General features: G+C 37.9%; 1 protein-coding gene across 1 annotated transcript in view; it reads left to right on the plus strand.

The window, feature by feature from the left end:
* ARMC3 (armadillo repeat containing 3) overlaps positions 1 to 19,829 on the plus strand; it is a 154,640-nt gene that overhangs the window by 50,629 nt on the left and 84,182 nt on the right. Inside the window, exon 8 of the mRNA XM_006869910.1 lies at positions 10,440 to 10,623. Coding sequence (XP_006869972.1) covers positions 10,440 to 10,623 — 184 coding nt within the window. The remainder of the gene's footprint in view (positions 1 to 10,439; positions 10,624 to 19,829) is intronic.

Below are 19,829 nucleotides of genomic sequence, written 5' to 3' on the forward strand. Positions count from 1 at the left end.
TAGTCAATAAAGCACAGGTAAACATCTTTCTGATATTCTCTGCTTTCAGCCACGATCCATTGGACACCAACAATGATATCCCTCATTCCATGGCCTCTTTTGCATCCAGCTTGCACCTCTGGAAGTTCTCTGTCAATGTATGCTTGTAGCCATTTCTGTATTACCTTTAGTAAAACTTTACTCGCATGGGATATCAAACAGATTGTCTGATGATTTGTGCATTCCGTTGAGTCACCTCTCTTTGGAATGGGCACAAATACGGATCTCCTCCAATCAGTCAGCCAGATAGTTGTCTTCCAGATTTCTTGTCAGGGATGAGTGAGTGTCTCCTGTGCCACCTTACTTCCTTGGAAGATTTCAGTTTTTATTCCATCAATTCCTGGTGCCTTGTTCTTTTCCAGTTCCTTCAGTGTAGCTTGGACTTCCTCATTCATTAGTTCTTGATCATTAGTTGTTGATCATATGGTACCTCTTGAAACAGTTGAACATCAACCATTTCCTTTTGGTACAGTGACTGTATTCCTTCCATTGTCTCTTGATGCTTTTGCCCAGAGAATCTTTCAATAACGAAAGTCGAGGCTTGAATTTTTTCTTCAGTTCCCCCAGCTTGAGAAATGCTGAATGTGTTCTTCCTTTTTAGTTTTCTGATTCCAGATGTTTGCACATTTTGTTGTAATATTTGGCTTTATCTTCTCGAGCTGATCTTTGAAATTTTCTGTTCATGTCTTGTACCTTCTTATGTCTTCCATTTGCTTTAGCATCTCTATGCTGAAGAGCAAGTTATAATGTTAGCTATATTTATTTACTTTTATCTTGGTGGTAGACTTTCAGGTTATTAACATTTTTGCTACATTTTCATATATTGATTTAAATTAATTCTGTTTCTCTATAAATATATATATATAATTAGTTGAATGTGTTTGCTAATGTAAATGCATTGCAAAGTATGTAAATATTTTACAAATGACAGTGTTCTGAGAAATGATGCATCACTCTAAGTGATATTCCCACCAATCAAACTTCAGAGTGATGGCTGCTCACCTGCTTTCCAACACTGGATACTATCAATCTTTTAAACAAGTTTTGCCATTCTTAGTTGGGAAGGCATCATTTTTGTTTCCCTAGTAATGTTTGGATTGAGAATTTTTTTTTTTTTTTTTTTTGGTCCCTAGAGACTTTCTTTTGTAACAAAATTTGACACAGATATTTTTCTCTTCCTTCCAAGATTGTTGTTGTTGTTACTTGCTGTTGAGTTGGTTCTGACGCATAGTGACCCTGTTTTTAAGGAGCAGCCGGTGGGTTTGAACCATTGGCCTTGTGGTTAGCAGTTTAGTGCTTATCCTCCAGTGCCACACCAAGACTCCAAGTTATAGTAGGAATTAAAACCTGTGACTCTAGCATCTGCTTACCTCGGCTTCTTTCAGCTTAATCAGTCTATTTTGTATTTACTTTTCATTTTACAAATGTCTTTATTCTTCCTTCTTCGTTGAATGACATTTTATCTGGGCATGATCACTTTCCTTCTGAACATTCAAAGTTTTGTTGCATTATCTTCTTGTAGTGCAATAAGAGCTCTTATAATAATCTGTATTTCATTCTTTTCTAGGTCATCTGTTTAATACTTTGTGGAAACTTTAATGATTTGTTTGTGTTTGTTGTTGTTTTTTTTGTCTTTGACTTTCTCTGATCATAGATTTCTGCCTGTATTTCATTTAGTTTAAATGTTTTGTTAGAATTGTAAGGAATTAAGAGTATTATAACTTCTTGTTGAATGATATCTTTGTCATTATTAAATATTATGTTTTGTTTTCCTCTGGAGAGTAATATGCCAAATTTTTACTCTTGTACTCTTCATTGAGATCACCTATGGTTTGTTGTTATTGTTAAGTGCAGTCGAGCAGTTCCAACTCATAGTGACCCTGTATAGGGTTTCAGTTCTAGATTATTATTTATGTCTACATTATACATAAACTTATTTAAACAAAATGGTTTCTTTACTCACCAACCCAAAATAAACAAATAAACAAAAGCAAAAACCACTACTGTCAAGTTGATTTTGGATCATAGAGACTCTATGTTGTTGTTGTTGTTAAGTGCTGTAGAGTTGATTCCAACTCCGAGCAACTTTGTGTCGGGTTTTTAAAGGAGCAGCTGGTGGGTTTGAACTGCCAGTTTTGCAGTTATCCTACAGGACTCCACCAGGATTCCTATAGAGACCCTATAGGGTAGATGAATATCACTCCATAATGTTTCCAAAGTTGTAAATCTCTGTGGAAACAGACTGCCACTTCTGTCTCCCAAAGAGCAACTGATGGGTTCAAACTACGAACCTTTAGGCTAACATCTGAGTACTTAACCAGTGTGTTACCAGGGCTCCTTTTAACTCATCATTGCTTATTGTATCCGATACGATAAGCTTCCTTACATTTATTTTTTCTGAAGTGTTGTTGTAAAGTGCTGTTGAGCCAATTCCAACTCATAGTGACCCTGTATAGGGTTCCCAAGGAGCAGCTGGTGGGTTTAAACTGCTGACCTTGTGGTTCTCAGCCCAGTGCTGATTGTACAGCACCACACCAGGAGTCTTTCTGAATTATATCCTGTGCTATTTCTTTTAGAGAGAGTCTTTGACTAAATAACTCAGTACTTGCATGTTTAAAAAATATTTAATTTTGCTTTTTACTTAAATGGTATTTTGGCCGGAACATAGTTTTATTATTTTATTTTATTTGGATCTATGAAGATATTGCTTTCTTGCATCTGTTGTTCCCAACAGGAATTCTGATGCCAATCTGATTCTAGTTTCTGTGCAAGTAAATTATTTCTTTCTCTATGGGAGCTTTCAATATTAGCTGTATATCTTTGAAATTTCATCATGATGTGTATCAAGTTGTAGATCTTTTATTTATTTACTTACTTATTTTAAAAATCCATCCTACTGGACCCTTTCAAACTCAGGACTTTTTTTTTTTCCAGTTGGGCAATATTTTGAATGAGTTTTGATTGCTTTTCTTCATTCTTTGTAGAATTACTTTTGTAAGGATGTTGGCTCTTCCAAATCTATTGTCTATATTTTTATACTCTTCTCTGATACTCTCCATTTGCCCTTTGGCTTCCATTCTTGAAAAACCCTTGGACAATATCTTTCAGCTCTCAATTTTTATATTAAAGCTTTGTTCATTCTGCTATTCAGCCATCTGTTGGGATTTTTATTTCAATGAATATTTTTAATTCCTGAGATCTCTAGTTGATTCTTTCTTTAGATGAAATAAAGCCCCTTGACTCCCTCTAGGATATGTTATACTTACTTAAAATTTTGTTCTCTTTCCTTTATTAAGTCTATTGGATTTACAGTAATATTTGCTGATGGTTGTCTGTCTGCTATCTTTGTGCTTGGTAATTCCCATTTCTCCATAGATATAAACTCACAGGGACTTAGCTCCAGTTATTATTGTCATGAACAGGTTTCAGTCTGCAGTGGGGTATGTCCGCTTATCTGCTGCACATGGGCCTCCTCATTCCTCCAGGCATCACTGGCTATCTGGGTCACTGTTGTACCAAATCCAGTCAGGCATTCACATTCTCTGGTTTAGCCTCATGTTATCTTCTCTGCTGTCCATAACAGAGTAGGGAGGCAGGAAGGGCCACACTGATGTCTGCTCCTAATGTAGTTCCACGTAATCATCCAGATAATTGCCTCATATCCCTTTCCTTCTCATCCATCCATTGATTCTGATCTTAGAGCAACCTTAGAGTAACTACTTCTAGCTCTGCAACTGTCTGTTCATACATATGTGTATATGTTTGTTTAGGATTGTGTTTTCAGGCCAAAACTTTCTGCTTGCTATATTTCAGGAATGCCTTCAAAGTCACCATTTGTTAATAGAGCTCTTTTTTGTTTTCATTACTTTTATAAATCAATTTTGGAGAAGTTGACCAATTAATATTGAGCATTCCTACCCACAGCCGTATTATATCTCTCCATTAGTTATTTTTGTTGGTGTTGTTGTTAAGTGTTGAATCGGCTCCAACTCGTTTCAACCCTATATAGAGTCTTTAATTTCTTTCAGAAAGGTTTCGCATCTTTAAGTGTACAAACTTAGTTAAAATTATCTTTGTGCGGTTCACGTTTTAGAAACCTCTTGTAAATTAAATTGTATTTCTTACTTTACTTTTCAATTGTTCATTGACAGCAATAGAATTGACTTTTATACATGTGACTTCTATTCTGAGAGCTTATTGTTGTGCTGTTAGGTGCTGTTGAGTTGGTTCAGCCTTATAACAACCCTGTTGCTATTCAAAGATCAGCAGGATGGGTTGAAATGCCAACCTTGTGGTTAGCAGCCTAGTGCTGATCCTACAATGAGCACCACCCCAGGAGTCCAGGACATTCCTTACTAGACCCACTTACTAGTTTCAACAATCTTTTGTAGACGCTCTAGGATTTTCTGAATATTAAGTATGATTGTAGCTGTAGGTTGTTTTTTTGCTTTTTAAACTTTTTATTATGAATTGAGTGAAGGTTTACAGAACAAATCATGTTTTACATTCAGTAAGTCACATACTTTGCTTCATAACAATGACTGTAATCCCCTCCATGTACCAATCGTTAACAGCATTTACCTCTATTCACTTTAACTCTTGTCCTCCTCCCTGTATCCCACTACCTTCATCTTTCCTGTGCCATCCTCCCTGTCGTATCACCCATGTTAACATGTGTCTGTCTTCTAGCTAATGAAATCATTGATTTCTTCTTTTATCCACAAAAACTATTCTTAACTTTTTACATTGGTCTCATTCAATACATGTCCTTTTGTGATTGACTCATTTCACTCTGCGTAATGTCCTCCAGGTTTATCCATGTTATAAGGTGTTTCACAGATTCATTATTATTCTTCAACGTTGCATATTATTCCATTGTATGTATGTACCAGTGTTCATTTAACCGTTCTTCTGTGGATGGGCATTTAGGCTGTCTCTATCATTTTGATGGGAATCCTGGTGTGGCACTGCAGGATAATGCACTGGACCACAAGGTCACTTTGAGCTGCAAGGTTAGTGGTTCAAACTCCCCAGCCGCTCCTCAGGGTCACTGAGTCAGAACCAACTTGATGGCACTTAACAACAACAACAACAATCTTTTTGATGTGTCTCTTGTAGACAGCATATTGAAGGATCCTGTTTTCTTATCTATTCTGCTCTCTGTATCTCTTGACTGGTACATTTAATCAATTTACATTCACTGTAATTATCAATAGGTATTAAATTTTTTTAATGTTTTATTGTGAATTATGTGATAGTTTACATGGGAGAACATTAACTTTACATTCATCCTATCATATATTGTTTCATTGCCATGGTTACAGTCCCCTCCATGCATCATCAACCAACCAAAGGGTATTTCCTGATTTTCCCCCCCACACCCCACACCCCTCGGTCATCAGCACACAGCCATACTCCCTCTCTGGGTCTAAAGTCCCCAGCTGCTCCATCTCTCCATGTCATCATCTCTACCTCCATCTCTGGCATCACTGCTTCTCTGGGTAGGGTCCAGCTCTCCACTCTTCTCCCTCGATGGTCCCAGGGACCTCCGCTCCTAGACTGAAAAGTTAATCACTCCCTTCCTTGCTGCAAAATACCTTTACATTTCCAACCCTCACAGTCAGTCCTGATAACAGTTATTCATTATTGTATCACAAGAGACCTATCCTCCTTTCCTTTCATTAGCCCCGCCTAGACAGAATGGATGCCACTCAGTGGAGATTCTACCTTCCTCCACGCCCTCTGGATCTAGGTTCCCTCTTGAAAGCTTGTAAGCCAGTCACTTCTTGCCTTTGTAGCACCCCCATTTGGGTAGCCAATGTCCAAGTTGCCCATCCCTATCTACTCTGTGTATGGAGGGGGTGAGAATGATCCTTGTTGTAAGGATTTGTTCCCACTTTTGAGCTATTGCATCCATAGGTCAAGGTCATTAAATTGTATCAGATTACTCTTTTTTCCCTCTTCTTTCTTCTTCTAGTTGAGTTCTGATCATCCAACCATTGAAGCCAGGTCAAGTGGGCATTATCTGCAAGTGTGGGTGTTCTTGTGCATGTGTCCTCTCTTTTTATCAGCTGGATGCTTCACGTTCCACTCTTGTCCTCTGTGGCTATGTCACTGACTCTGGTCCCAAGAGTCCCCGGGTCTTGCCACACTGCTGGCCAACCAGGTGTCCACCCGGGTGCATAGGAGTCTATTGAACGTTGTAGGACTTCGCTCACAGCTTCACTGCTGTTTTTCCCTCACTTCCCCTTATCGGTGATGAATGTGGTCACCAATCAGAGCGTGTATTCCCATTGAGCCTTTGTCTTGGAAGGGGGTTTGCTCTGAGGGGACAATAGGTAATAACTGATTGCTGTCATTTTGCTGTGTGTTTTTTTGTGGGGCTATTGGTTTCTTTGTTTCACATAATTTTCTGTGCTAAACTAATTTTATTTGTGGATTTTCTTTTTATTTTCTTCATTTCTGTTGTGTTAATGTTTACTAAATCTTTCTGGGTTCCCTCTTTTTTAAATTGTGATTTTCAGGTATATTAATTTTCTTTGAGGTTACCCTGTAATTTATTAATTTTTCCCTATTTAAATTGATGAAGTTCAATATTCTAGTTTGCTAAAATATGTGTGGGTGTTGAATTTTTCAAATACCATTTCTTTCTGAATCAAATGAGATGATTGTATAGTTTTTTCCTTTATTCTACTAATATGGTCAATATAATTGATTATCAAATATTAAACTTAATTCCTGGAATAAGCTTCCATTTTCCCATTTTATGTATTGTTAGATTCAATTTGATGATATCATATTAAAGATTTATGTGTATGTTCCTGAAGGATTTTAATCTTTTTTTGTTTAAAATATATTCATACAAGGCAGGGGTATTACAAAAAGTTGTAAAAAATTCTTTTATATCTTTTTTTTTTTTTTTCCCAAAGCTTTTATTGTGAATCGAGTGATAGTTTACACAGGAGAACATCAGTTTTGCACTCAACCGATCGTATTTTGTTGCATTGCAATGATTACAATCCCCTCCATGCATCATCAGTTAACAGTATTTGCTTCTATTCTCTCTTATTTTTTTTAGTGGACACAAAAACATACAGGAATATATAATCATTTAAACAACCAAAGGGCACATTTTGCAAGCCAGCGTCTTGGACGCCAGCACACAGCCTTTCTCTTTCCATGACTCTAGAGTCCTTAGCTGATGTATCTTTCCATGCTATCACCTCTGCCTCCATCTCTTGTGTCACTGCTTTTCTGGTTAGGGTCTCACATTCCGCTCATGCTCTTTCATCTTGATGGCCCTATGGTCTTCTGATCCTGGAATGTAAGATTAACTATTCCCCTGTTTTTGTTATCCAACTTTTCTACCTTTGCAGTTATGACAATCACAATTAGTCATGATTAACAATTACTATTGAATCAAAAGAATCCTATCCCCAACTCTTTACACCAGACCCAGCTAGACAAGATGAAAACTACTCCGTGCTGACCCTCCACTTTACTAAATATTGCGTCCTTTTCCAGGACTGGTACCTCCTGATAACATGTCCAAGGAATGAGAGACAAAGTCTTGCCGCCCTGGCTTCTAAGGAGCATTCCAGCTGCACTTCTTTCAAGACAGATTTGTTTGTTCTTCTGGCAGTCCACTCTCAATATTCTTCTCCAGTACCATAATTCAAGTGCATTGATTGTTCTATGGTCTTTTTGATTCATTATCCAACTTTTACATGCATGTGAAAATACCATGGTTTGGATTAGAAGCATCTTAGTCCTCAAACTGACATCTTTTTTCTTTGACACTTCCCCCCCCCCCCATTTTATCTTTTAACTCCGTATTTTTTGTGAACTTTTCAAGCCCCTCCTGTATGTGTGTGCATGGTTGCTGGATTTTAGTATCAGCTTAAAACTGGCATCTAAACACAAGTTCTGTTTCTATTTCCTGGCACAGTTTGTAGTAAGATTGATATAACTTCATCCTTAAGTGTTTGATGGAATTTATCAGTGACATCATCTGGGCCTGAAATTTAACTAAAAATTTTTAAATGAAAAAGTTTTTTATTACAAATTCAACATTGAATTTAATTAAATAAGATATAAGAATATTCAGATATTCTTTTTGTGTGTCTGTTTTCATTATTTTTGTCTTTCTAAGAATTTGCTTGTCCATTACATTTATATTGCCTAATTCACTGAGATAATACCTATCATAATATCCCATTTTCATTCAAATAATGTATGTGAGTATCCCTAATATAATTTTTAATATTTGTAATATATATTTTCCATTGCTCAATTGAGATAGAAATTTATCATTAAAAAAATATTTCAAAGATTTAGTCTTTGTTTTCACTGATTTTCTTTGTTGTTTCTTGTTGTTTCATTGATTTCTTCTTTCACCTTTATTTACTTGCTTCCTTCTAATTACTTTGCCCTAATTTGTTAATTTTTCCCTAGCTTCCTAAGAGGAAAGTAAAGGTTGAAATTAAGGTCAACTTTAGACCTTTGCTTTTTTCTGGTATCAGCATTTCAGTTATAAATTTCCCTCTGAGAACTACTTTAACTGCATCCCACAAATTCCGATATGTTGTGTTTTCATTCAGTTCTCATTCCCTTGTGATGTTTTCTTTGACCCTTGGGTTTTTTAGAAGTGAGTTGTTTACTTCCATATTTAATTTTTCTAGATTCCATATAAAAGCTGATTTCTAATTGTATTCTATTATAATTATAATAGTCTCTGTAAGATTCCAGTCTTTTTGAAATCTGTTGAGATTTGTCTTATATTGTTGATCTTGGTGAATGAAAGAATGTGTGTTCTGCTTTGAACTTTAATATTCTATACTTGTCAGATAGGTTGATATGGTTGATGGTGCCTTTCGAATCTTCTGGAACCCTACAGGGCCCTGGTGTGGCGCAGCTCTCAGAAGCTCTATTGTTGTTGTTGTTAAATGCCATGGAGTTGGTTCCAACTGATAGTGGCCCTGTATATGGTTTGAAACACTGACCTTACGGCTAACAGTACAGTGCTTATCCTATAGCTTTACACAGTGTCACTTATGAATTGAAACTGGCTCCATGGCACTTAACAACAATAACATTTCCCTACTGGTTTGTGGTGCTGTGGGTTAATGCACCAGATTGCAAAGCCGTTCGAACTGCAAGGTCGGTGGTTCAAGCTCACCAGCTGCTCCTTGGAAACCCTATACAGGGTCGCTATGGGTCAGGATCGACTTGACAACACTTAACAACAACTGATTTGTTGTGTAGTTTTTTAAAAAATCAATTATGGAAAAAATATGTTAAATCTTGCACTATTGTGCATGTTGTTGTTGTTGAGAAGTGCTATTGAGTCGATGTTGACTCATAGCAACCTGTATAGGGTTTCCAAGGAGCAGCTGGTGGGTTTGAACTGCTGACCTTGTGGTTCACAATCAAGTGCTGATCCTACAATGCCACAGCAGGAGTCCTAGGATTTGTTCATTTCTCCCTTTAGTTTTTGCCTCTCGCACTTTTTAAAGTTGTGTTACCAAGTACACATACATTTACAGATGTTATTCTTCTCCTGATGTGCTGGCCCTTCTGGGGAGTACAGTGGCTCTCCATACAGTAAGTACTGCACTGTGAACCACCAAGTCAGTAGTTTGAGCCTACCAGCTACTCTGCCTAAGAAAGAGAAAGCTTTCTGCTCCCACAAAGATTTAAAATCCTATGCAGGGTTGCTATGAGTCAGAACCGACTCAACAGCACTTAATAACAACAATATTGACCTTTTTATTACTATGAATTTTTCTTGTTTGTTCCTATTAGAACTCTTTATCTTGAAGTCTATTTCATTTGGCTACCAGTTCAGCTCCTTTCAAAGATAGGATATCTTCTTTTCTAGTCTGTCCTGTGTTCCTAGGAACTTCTCTACTTAATGTTTGGTTTAGAGATTTTAGCATAATTTATATCCAGATTTTGAGTTGCAACATCCCTTCTGTGGTTTGCACTTCCAGGAGCTCCCCCTTAAATTGCCAGCTGTTCATGTAAGGCTATGTTATCTTCAACTTTGAGACTTGGAAATTTCTCAGGCATTAAAGTCACAAACTCATAATACTTCTGACTAGCTGCAAATTTTAAAGAAAATGTCTGTGTTTGGATTTATTCAGTGCTTTTGAATAATACTTTAAGAAATCTGTATTTCCTCCAGATTTTTGTGTAGGGAATGAGAAAAGATGGGGTTGGGGTGGGGTGATTGGGCTAAGCACAGTGGCATTACTTTGATAAACAGAATATCTATTTTCTCTGGCATCAGTCACACCAGAATTAATTACATTATGTTCTAACTGACCTCTGTCCCTTCACTAATAAAATTGAAAAGTGGAAGTCATGTTTCCTAAAGTTGTGTGTGCTTTTACTATTAGGAATTGAATGATCTCCATATAGAAGCACTTTCAGTGATAGCCAATTGCCTTGAAGACCTGGACACTATGGCGCTGATTCAACAAACAGGGGGTCTCAAAAAGCTCCTGACATTTGCAGAGAACTCGACAATTCCTGATATCCAGAAGAATGCAGCAAAAGCAATTACGAAAGCAGCTTATGATCGTATGTCTTATTTTTGTATAAACATACATATCTCTTTCTTGTATTCTTTATTTTGATTAATAGTAACAAGAAATAGTGTCTGCTTTTAAATAGCCACTTGAGAATAGTGCTATAATTATTACATAAGTCCCAAATTCACCTCAGTACCAATGAGTTAGAGGTTGTTGTGTCAGGAATATAATAAGCTCAATAGAATTTCATTATAATGCAATCATTTTATAACAGTCATTCTTAAAGTAAGTCTTAAGTCTATATTTCCATTGAATTTAGAACTATGCAGAATATGCATTATTTGTGATTTTTAAAACCTTTGTTTAAGTATGTATTTGGAATTTTATCAATACAGTCATTTTCAAGTTTCAGTTGGTGTCTACAAGTGTTATGTTATATAGTTATGAGAAGTAGTGGCTCATGCTCTCTATATAATAAGCTTTTCACTTCAATGACAAGCTATGTTAATATGACTCTGTAAAATATGAGAGATTATTTTTATCATAAGCAACAAAAATGAAATTATAGCTATAATTTATGTCTACTTGGAATGCTTTAGTTAATAACAATATGACCTTGTTCCCCCCTTCTGTATTACTCCCCTTGCAATTGATGATGGCTTTTGCTATTTTAAATGATTTATATTGTAAACATTTTACTCAATGTAAATAAAATCTAAAGTCAGACTGTGAAATTAAGAATTTTCTTATTGGCCTAAGTTGGTTTATGCAGGATTTTGTCACATGGAATTTAAATATTATCATAGTTGATCAGTTCTGTTTTCCATCTATAATAGACCTTCATAGCTAACGGAGAAGAAACCTGTAATTTAAGACATGAACAATGTCAAACCTATCCTTTTTTGCTTATTGCAGCTTCTCTTTGGTCGAGTATGGTTTGGTCATTTTGTTTGCTCCATCCCCACTTGGGATGTTGTTGTTGTTGTTGTTAGGTGTCATTGAGTTGGTTCCAATCCACAGCGACCCTGTGTACAACAAACAAAACACAGCCCAGTCCATGCTAGCCTCACAGTTGTTGCTACATTTGAGCCCATTGCTACTTTCACTGTGCCAATCCGTCTCATTGATGGGGGAGTGAGGGTGGGGCTCCCTCTTTCATGCTGACCCTCCACTTTACCAAGCATGATGTCCTTCTCCAGGGACTGGTTTCTTCTGATAATATGTCTGAAGTATGAGAGATGAAGTCTGGTTATCTTGGCTTCCAAGGTACTTCTGGTTGAACTTCTTCCAATACAGATTTTGTTTGTTCTTCTGGCAGTCCATGGTACCCTTAATATTCTTCTCCAACACCATTACTCAATTGCATCAATTCTTATATGATTTTCCTTACTCATTGTCCAACTTTTACATGCATGTAACATTATTGAAAATAGCCTTGGGTCAGGCACACTTTAGTACTTAAAAATATCTTTGTTCAAGATGAGAAATCTCCACTTGAAAGGAAGAGCAGACCAGCCTGGAGCTGGAAGAACAAAAGATACTTCTTGAAAGAAAGACCTACAGGAAAAATACAAAACAATAGAGGCAGATGGCCTGTTACTACAAGAACAAATAAATCGCTTCCCTAGGAAACATCAAAGCAAGTGATCGGGTCCTCTCAACGCAAATCCCCTCCCAAGACTAAGAAAATACACGCTCTGATTGGTGACCACACGCATCACCGATAGGGGGCAAGTGGGGTAAAAGCAGCAATGAAGCGGCAAGCTAAGACCTACAATGTTCAGTGGGTTTCTGTGGACCCAGTTGGTTGGCAAGCAGTGTGAGGAGACCTGGGGACTCTTGGGCCCAGAGTCAGTGGCGCGGCCACGGAGGACTTGAGTGGAGAGTGGAGCTACCTGATGATGGAAGAGAGGGCATGTGCACAAGAACGCTCACACTTGAAGATGGTACCCACGTGACCTGGATTGGATGACTGGATGATCAGAGCTAAACCAGGAGAAGAAAGAAGAGGAAAAAAAAAAAAGAGTGAGCTGATACAATCTGATGAACTTGACCTATACCTACGGATGCAGTGACTCTCAAAAGAAGGAACAAATCCTTACAGCAAGAAACATTCCCACCCCCTCCACACATAGAGTAGACAGAGATAGGCAACTTAGACATTGGATATCCAAATGGGGAGGGGGGGACTACAAAGGCAAGAAGTGACTGGCTTACAAGCTTTCAAGAGGGAACCTAGAGCTAGGGGGCATGGAGGAAGGCAGAATCTCCAGTGAGTACTATCCAATCTATCTAGGCAGAGCTGATGAAATGAAATACAGATGGGTAACTCGTGATACTGTAGTGAATATTGGTTAAAAGGACTGATTATGAGGGTTGGAAATGCAAAGGTAGATGTTTTGTAGCAAGGAAGGGAGTGATTAATTCTCCAGTCTAGGAGCCGAGGTCTCTAGGACCATCAATGGAGAAGAGCCAAGAGCGGGCCCCTACCCAGAGAAGCAGAGATGACTGAGATAGAGACAGAGACGATGACATGGAGTGATGAAGCGGCTGGGGACTTTGGATCCAGAGAGAGAGAGGGACTGTGGGCCGAAGACTGGGGGCGGGGTGGGGGGAAGTGTAGGGGGTGGGTTTCTAGGATATACCCTTTGGTCAATTGATGATGCATGGAGGGGATTGGAACCAAGGCAATGAAATGATATACGATGGAATGAATGTAAAACTAAAGTTCTCTCATGTAAACTATCATATAATTCACAATAAAACACTAAAAAACAATCTTTGTTCTTCAACACTATAAAGAGGGCTTATGCAGCAGATTTGCCTAATGCAATACATCGTTTGATTTCTTGATTGCTGCTTCCATGAGTGTTGATGGTGGATCCAAGCAAAATGAAGTCTTTGACAGTTTCAATCTTTTTCTGTTTTTCATGATGTTATTTATTGGTCCCTTGGTGAGGATTTTTTTTTTTTTTTTTTGCATTGATATGCAACCCATATTGAAGGCTGTGGTCTTTGCTCTTCACTGGTTTTTTAAAAATAATTTTTAATGTTTTATTGTGAATGTATTCACTGGTATTTTAAATCCTCTTTACAGCAAGCAATCAGGCAAGCAAGCAAGTCTGTATTATCTGCATATTGCAGGATGTTAAGAGTCTTCCTCCAATCCTGATGCCACGTTCTTCGTCATACAATCCAGTTTCTAGGATTCTTTGCTCAGCATACAGATTGAATAAGTATGGTGAAAGGATATAACCTTGCACACACCTTTCCTGATAATAATCCATTCAGTGTCCCCTTGTTGTGTCCGAAAAACTGCCTCTTGGTCTATGTACAGATTCCTCATGAACACAATGAAGTACTGGAATAATAATTCTCCACAATGTTGTACATAGCTTGTCACATAGTCAAAGGTCTTTGCATAGTCAATAAAGCACAGGTAAACATCTTTCCTGGTATTCTCTGCTTTCAGCCAAGATTCATCTGATGTCAGCAATGATATCCCTTGTTTCTTGTCATCTGAATCCAGCTTGAACCTTTGGTAGTTCCCTGTAATGTACTGTTGCAGCCGTTTTGAATTATCTTTAGCAAAATATTACTTGCATGTGATAGTAATGATACTGTCCAGTGATTTCTTTATTCCATTGGGTTACCACCTCTCTATGGAATGGCACGAATATGGATTTCTTCCAATCAGTTGGCTAGGTAGCTGTCTTCCAGATTGCTTGGCATAGATGAGTGAGTGCCTCCAGTGCTACATCAGTTTGCTGAAAGATAACAATTTTTATTCCTTCAATTCCTGGTGCCTTGTTCTTTGCCAATACCTTCAGTGCACTTTGACTTTTCCTTCAGTACTAATGGATCTTAATCTTGAAATAGTTGAACATCAACCATTTCCTTTTGGCACAGTGACTCTGTGATTCCTTCCATCTTCTTTTGATGCTTTCTGCATCATTCAATATTTTGCCCAAAGAATCCAACAGCATTTCAAGTTGAGACTTGAATTTTTTCCTCAGTACTTTGGTCAGCTTTCAAAAAACTGAGGGTGTTCTTCCCTTTTTGTTTTCTAACTACAGATCTTTGCACATTTCAGTAACCACCACTACCTCTTGGAATTCTGTGTTTCATTATTTTAACTCATGGGGTAGTGAGTTTCATGTGGCATAGTAGTGGACAGAGCACTGAACAGAATTCCTGATATTCTAGTTCTAGTACTGGCTCTGCTGGCACTGACTGCAAAGACAAGTTATTTGATTTTAAGTGAACTGCAGCTTTGCTGGACCAAACTCAGCTTTTGAGGGGTCTTTAGTTACTTTGAGAATCTGATGAGAGAAACACAGATAGGCATACAGCTTTGCATAAAAGTTCAGGGAGTCCATGAACTTCCTAGAGCCCCTCTCTGCCCTCTGGATCCATGGACCTCAAGTTAAGACTCTTGGGCTTGTATTCAGCAAGATAATGTCCAAATGGTCTAGCTTGGCATTAGAGCTTTTTGCAGTTTGCACAGCCATGTATCCATAGGTTTTTACTTTGTCCAGACACTCTCCATTGTGTTCTGAAGCCTATAACTTATGCTAGACCATGCTTTCTCATATAGTTGCTTTGGTTTAGGTTCTGAGTCTGTAGTTTTGTTTTTACTTTATTTTTGTTTTAACCAGTCAGTTTCCATGTTCCTCAGCAATTTAATGATTAGGTTTAAAAGGGAAAATAAAAATTTCAAATGTCAGTGCTTTTTAAAAATAATTCATTGCGGTGAAATTCACATAATGTGAAATTAACTAGTTTCAAGTGAGCAGCACAGTATCATTTAGTCCATTCACAATACTGTGCAACCAACTATCCCTTTATCTAGTTCCAAAACATTTGTCATTCCAAAATATTTTCTCACTTAGCATAATGTTTTCTGAGTTCATCCACATTATTCAGCAAGTATTAAAAACTATCATTCCTTTTTAATGTTGAATGATATTCTATCATACATGAATCCTACAAACTGTCCATCCATCCATCCATCTGTTGATGAACATTTGGGCTGTTGTGAATAGGGCTGCAGTGAACATTAGTATATAAGTATATGCTTGTATTCCTGTTTTCAATTCTTCTGGGTATATGCTGAGATATGGACTTGCTGAATCATATGGAAATTCTGTCTTTAACATTTTGAGAAACCATCAGACAGGTTTCCACAGAAACTGAACCATTTTCCATTCTAACCAGCATCGTACCAGAGCTCCTATTTTTCACATCCTCATCAACTCCATTGTTTTGTGAGGTGTGAATAAAACAACTGGTGTCTCTTCCTGCCCTATACAAATTTTACGCATAGTTTTTCATGCTTTAACTTGGTGTAACCCCTGCTGCCTTAAATGTGCTATCAGTTTCTTCACATTCTCCTCACGCCATATAACCTTCATCTAGCTCTGCTGTCTATCACTCATCTGTCAGTTTATCTTACTGTGGTGACTTGTGAGTTGCTGTGATTCTGGAATCTCATATTTTAAATATGAACAAGGCACCAGGAATTGATGGAATAAAAATTGAAATCTTTCAAGAAAGTGAGGCGGCACTGGAGGCACTCACTCATCTATGCCAAGAAGTTTGGAAGACAACTATCTGGCCAACTGATTGGAAGAGACCCGTGTTTGTGCCCATTCCAAAAAGAGGTGACTCAACAGAAAGTGGAAAATATCAGACAATACCTTTGTCTGATATCCCATGCGAGTAAAGTTCCAAAGGGAGGTGACCCAACAGAATGCGGAAAACATCAGACAATACCTTTGATATCCCATGAGGGTTAAGTTTTACTAAAGGGAATACAGAAATGACTACAAGCTTATGTTGACAGAGAACTTCCAGAGGTTCAAGCTGGATTCAGAAGAGGACGTGGGACGAGGGATATCATTACTGATGTTAGATGGATCTTGTCTGAAAGCAGAAAATAGCAGAAAGATTTTTACCTGTGCTTTACCTGTTTACCTGTGCTTTATTGACTACGCAAAGGCCTTCGATTGTGTAGATCATGAAAGCTATGGACAACATTGTGAAGTATGAGTATTCCAGAACACTTAATTGTGCTCATGAGGAATCTGTACCTGGACCAAGAGGCAGTTGCTCAAACAGAACATGGGAACACTCAATGGTTTAAAATTAGGAAAGATGTGCAACAAGGTTGTATTCTTTCACCATACTTATTCAACCTGTATGCTGAGCAAATAACCCAAGAAGCTAGGTTATATGAAGAAAAACGGGACATCAAGATTGGAGGAAGACAACCTGCTATGTGCAGATGATACAACCTTGCTTGTTGAGCGTGAAGAGGACTTAAAATACTTACTGATGAAGACCAAAGACCATAGACTTCGGTAGAGATTGCATCTCAATGTAAAGAAAACAAAAATCCTCACCACTGGATCAATAAGTAACATTCTTATCAATGGGGAAAAGATTGAAGTTGACAAAGACTTCATTTTTCTTGGATCGACCATCAACATTCATAGAAGCTGCAGCCAAGAAATCAAATGACATATTGCATTAGGCAAATCTGCACAAGATCTTTTTAAAGTGTTGAAGAGCACAGATGTCAGCTTGAGGACTAAGGTGTGCCTGACCCAAGCTATGGCATTTTCAATAATCTTTTATGCATGTGAAAGCTGGACAGTGAATAAGGAAGACCGTAGCAGAATTGATGCTTTTGAGTTATGGTGTTAAAGGAGAATATTGAAAGCACCATGGGCTGCCAAAAGAACAAACAGATCTGTGTTGGAAGAAGCGCAGCCCGAATACTCGTTGGAAGGCTAGAATTCGTCTCTCATACTTCAGATATATTGTCAGGAGGAACCAGTCACTGGAGAAGGGTATCATGTTTGGTAAGATGGAAGGCCAGAGAAAACGAGGAAGACCCCCCAGCAAGATGGATTGGCAAAGTAGCAGCATCAGTGGGCTCAAGTGTGGCAACAGTTATAAGGTTGGCCCAGGACTGGGCAGTGTTTCATTCTGTTGTGCATAGGGTCACTGTGAGTTGGTACCAACTGAATGGCACCTAACAACAACAACAACATCTCTACTGTGGTAGACTAAAGTAACAGTCTCTACATAGACTAATCTGGACCAGTTACTTTGGAAGATTAAGCAAGCAAGCACAAAGATAAGTTCCATTGCTTACCAGAACCCCCACTGTCCAGGTGGCATGAAATTTATACGTACTCTAACATCACTAGACCAACTATCCATCTGCATTGCAATGAATATGTCTTCTTGAGCATTGTAATACAGGATTCATCTAGTATTATAACGTTTACAGTTTATAATCCAGTTTTTTCACCTGGTAACCTTCATCCATCCTTTCCAACATAGTCTTCCTTCCTTCCTAAATTGTTTGACCTCTGGTGACTGTACAAACACTGCAAAAGAATGTCAAATTACTCTTCAAATCTCATGGACACAGAGGTTTTCTTATAGCTTTTTATAGGCTAGGAGATACCATGTCTGAAAGATTAATTCTTGGAGCCTTTAGAAAAATACATGGTTCTCCAAAGATTGATACTTTCTCTCTGTCCTCATATCCCAAGAAATCTTCAAGATGAACTTTCTCTTGATTGAGGACAGTGCTTTGAGAAAATCTTTCTCTTCCAAGTTTATCCAGAAGCAGAATTCCCTACAGGACTCTGACTTGACTTGGCCATACACTTGTGCCCATCTCTGGCAGGAACACAGTACTAGGGCAGAACCTATATCCTGTTCCTTAGGGGCTGTGCTAGAGGATAGGTTACCATCTTTCTCATTTGCCTAGTCATTATCTTTTATATTTGTTGATTTATTTACCCCTTAAGTCTGTTTACCTGGCCCAGTTCACAATAGTGGCCTCTTCCTCCCTTCCTGGATTCTGTCCTCTGCCTTCTTTTCAGATCCTGCCTGTATGTCTTGTCTGCTCCTTTTGATTTGAACCTGGTGCATGGCAGATCCAGCCAGTTCAACTAGACATAAGTCTTAGTTACAGTGATGAATTATAAAAGCATAATAAGAACTAACAAAGCTGGTATCTCCTAATATTTTTGTATTGAAAATAACTAACCATGAAGCTATTTGAAAATAATTTCCCACAGTTATAAAAGTCCATTCATTTGTAGGTTTTGGCAGATGTTGGTCCTTATACTGCTATTAAGAATAATATAATTATCAGTATTAATTTTAACATTTTCTTTTTACTTTTATCACCATCAAATCTTTTTCTTTTATAAAGGCTGTTGTTGTTGAGTGCCATCAAGTTGGTTCTGACTCATAGCAATCCTGTGTAGGGTTTTCAAGGAGCTGCTGGTGGGGTTGAACTCCCGATTTTGTGGTTAGCAGCCCTGTGCTTATGCTGCAGCACCACACCACACTAGGTCATGCATTTTCCATTTCAGAAGCACAATTGACACACACAAGCACATAATACACATGATTCTTTAAAAAATTTTATCGAAACTACACAGAGCAAAACATATTTATTCAACAGTTTTTACACATCAGTTCCTTGACAATGGCTACATACTTCACAATTGTATCACCATCCTCCCCATCCCAGTCTACAGTGTTTCATCACCATTAACCTAGTCTCTCTACCCTTAAAATTCTCATCTCTGTTTTAGAATCGTTGCTGTCAGTCTGGTGTCATGTAGATAAAATTCTTTAAAAGAGTACACTGAGTTACTCAAACAAGAATTGTTTCTGAAATGAGCTGAATATGTTGTTCAGCTTATAGCTCACGTTCTGAAACTAAGTTTTGTTTTGTTGAGTAAAGTTCCAGGGCGTACCCCAACTGTGGAAAGGCCATGTCAGTGTTGCCTTTGACCTGGCATCAGCCAGACGAAGGTGCTAATTGCCACATTGCCTTAGGTTTATGGACTGGCATTAACGGCTCAGCAGGAGGATGGTAACTTTGAGAATGGGTGAAGAAAAGCATCCTTACATGCAGATTTATCTTCAGTTACAGAATCTCATATTTCATATTTTTGGTGATACTGAACAAATACCATTTTTAAAAGATCTTACTCTGTTAATAGCATAACTTCCTTGCCATCTGTATTATTTGTGTGATTAAAACATAAATACTTAATTTCTCGGTGTAGCAATTCAATAAAGGTACTTGGTTAATATGTTAATTCGTCTTGTAAATCTATTCTAGCCATACTGCAGTCAGCACTTTTGAGATTTGATGAACACAGCTGGATTTTGAGAATATTCACAGCAGGGTTGAGAAACTAATTGCCCACAGTG

This window comes from Chrysochloris asiatica, unplaced genomic scaffold, assembly GCF_000296735.1.
Source record: "Chrysochloris asiatica unplaced genomic scaffold, ChrAsi1.0 scaffold00137, whole genome shotgun sequence".
Lineage (NCBI taxonomy): Eukaryota > Metazoa > Chordata > Mammalia > Afrosoricida > Chrysochloridae > Chrysochloris > Chrysochloris asiatica.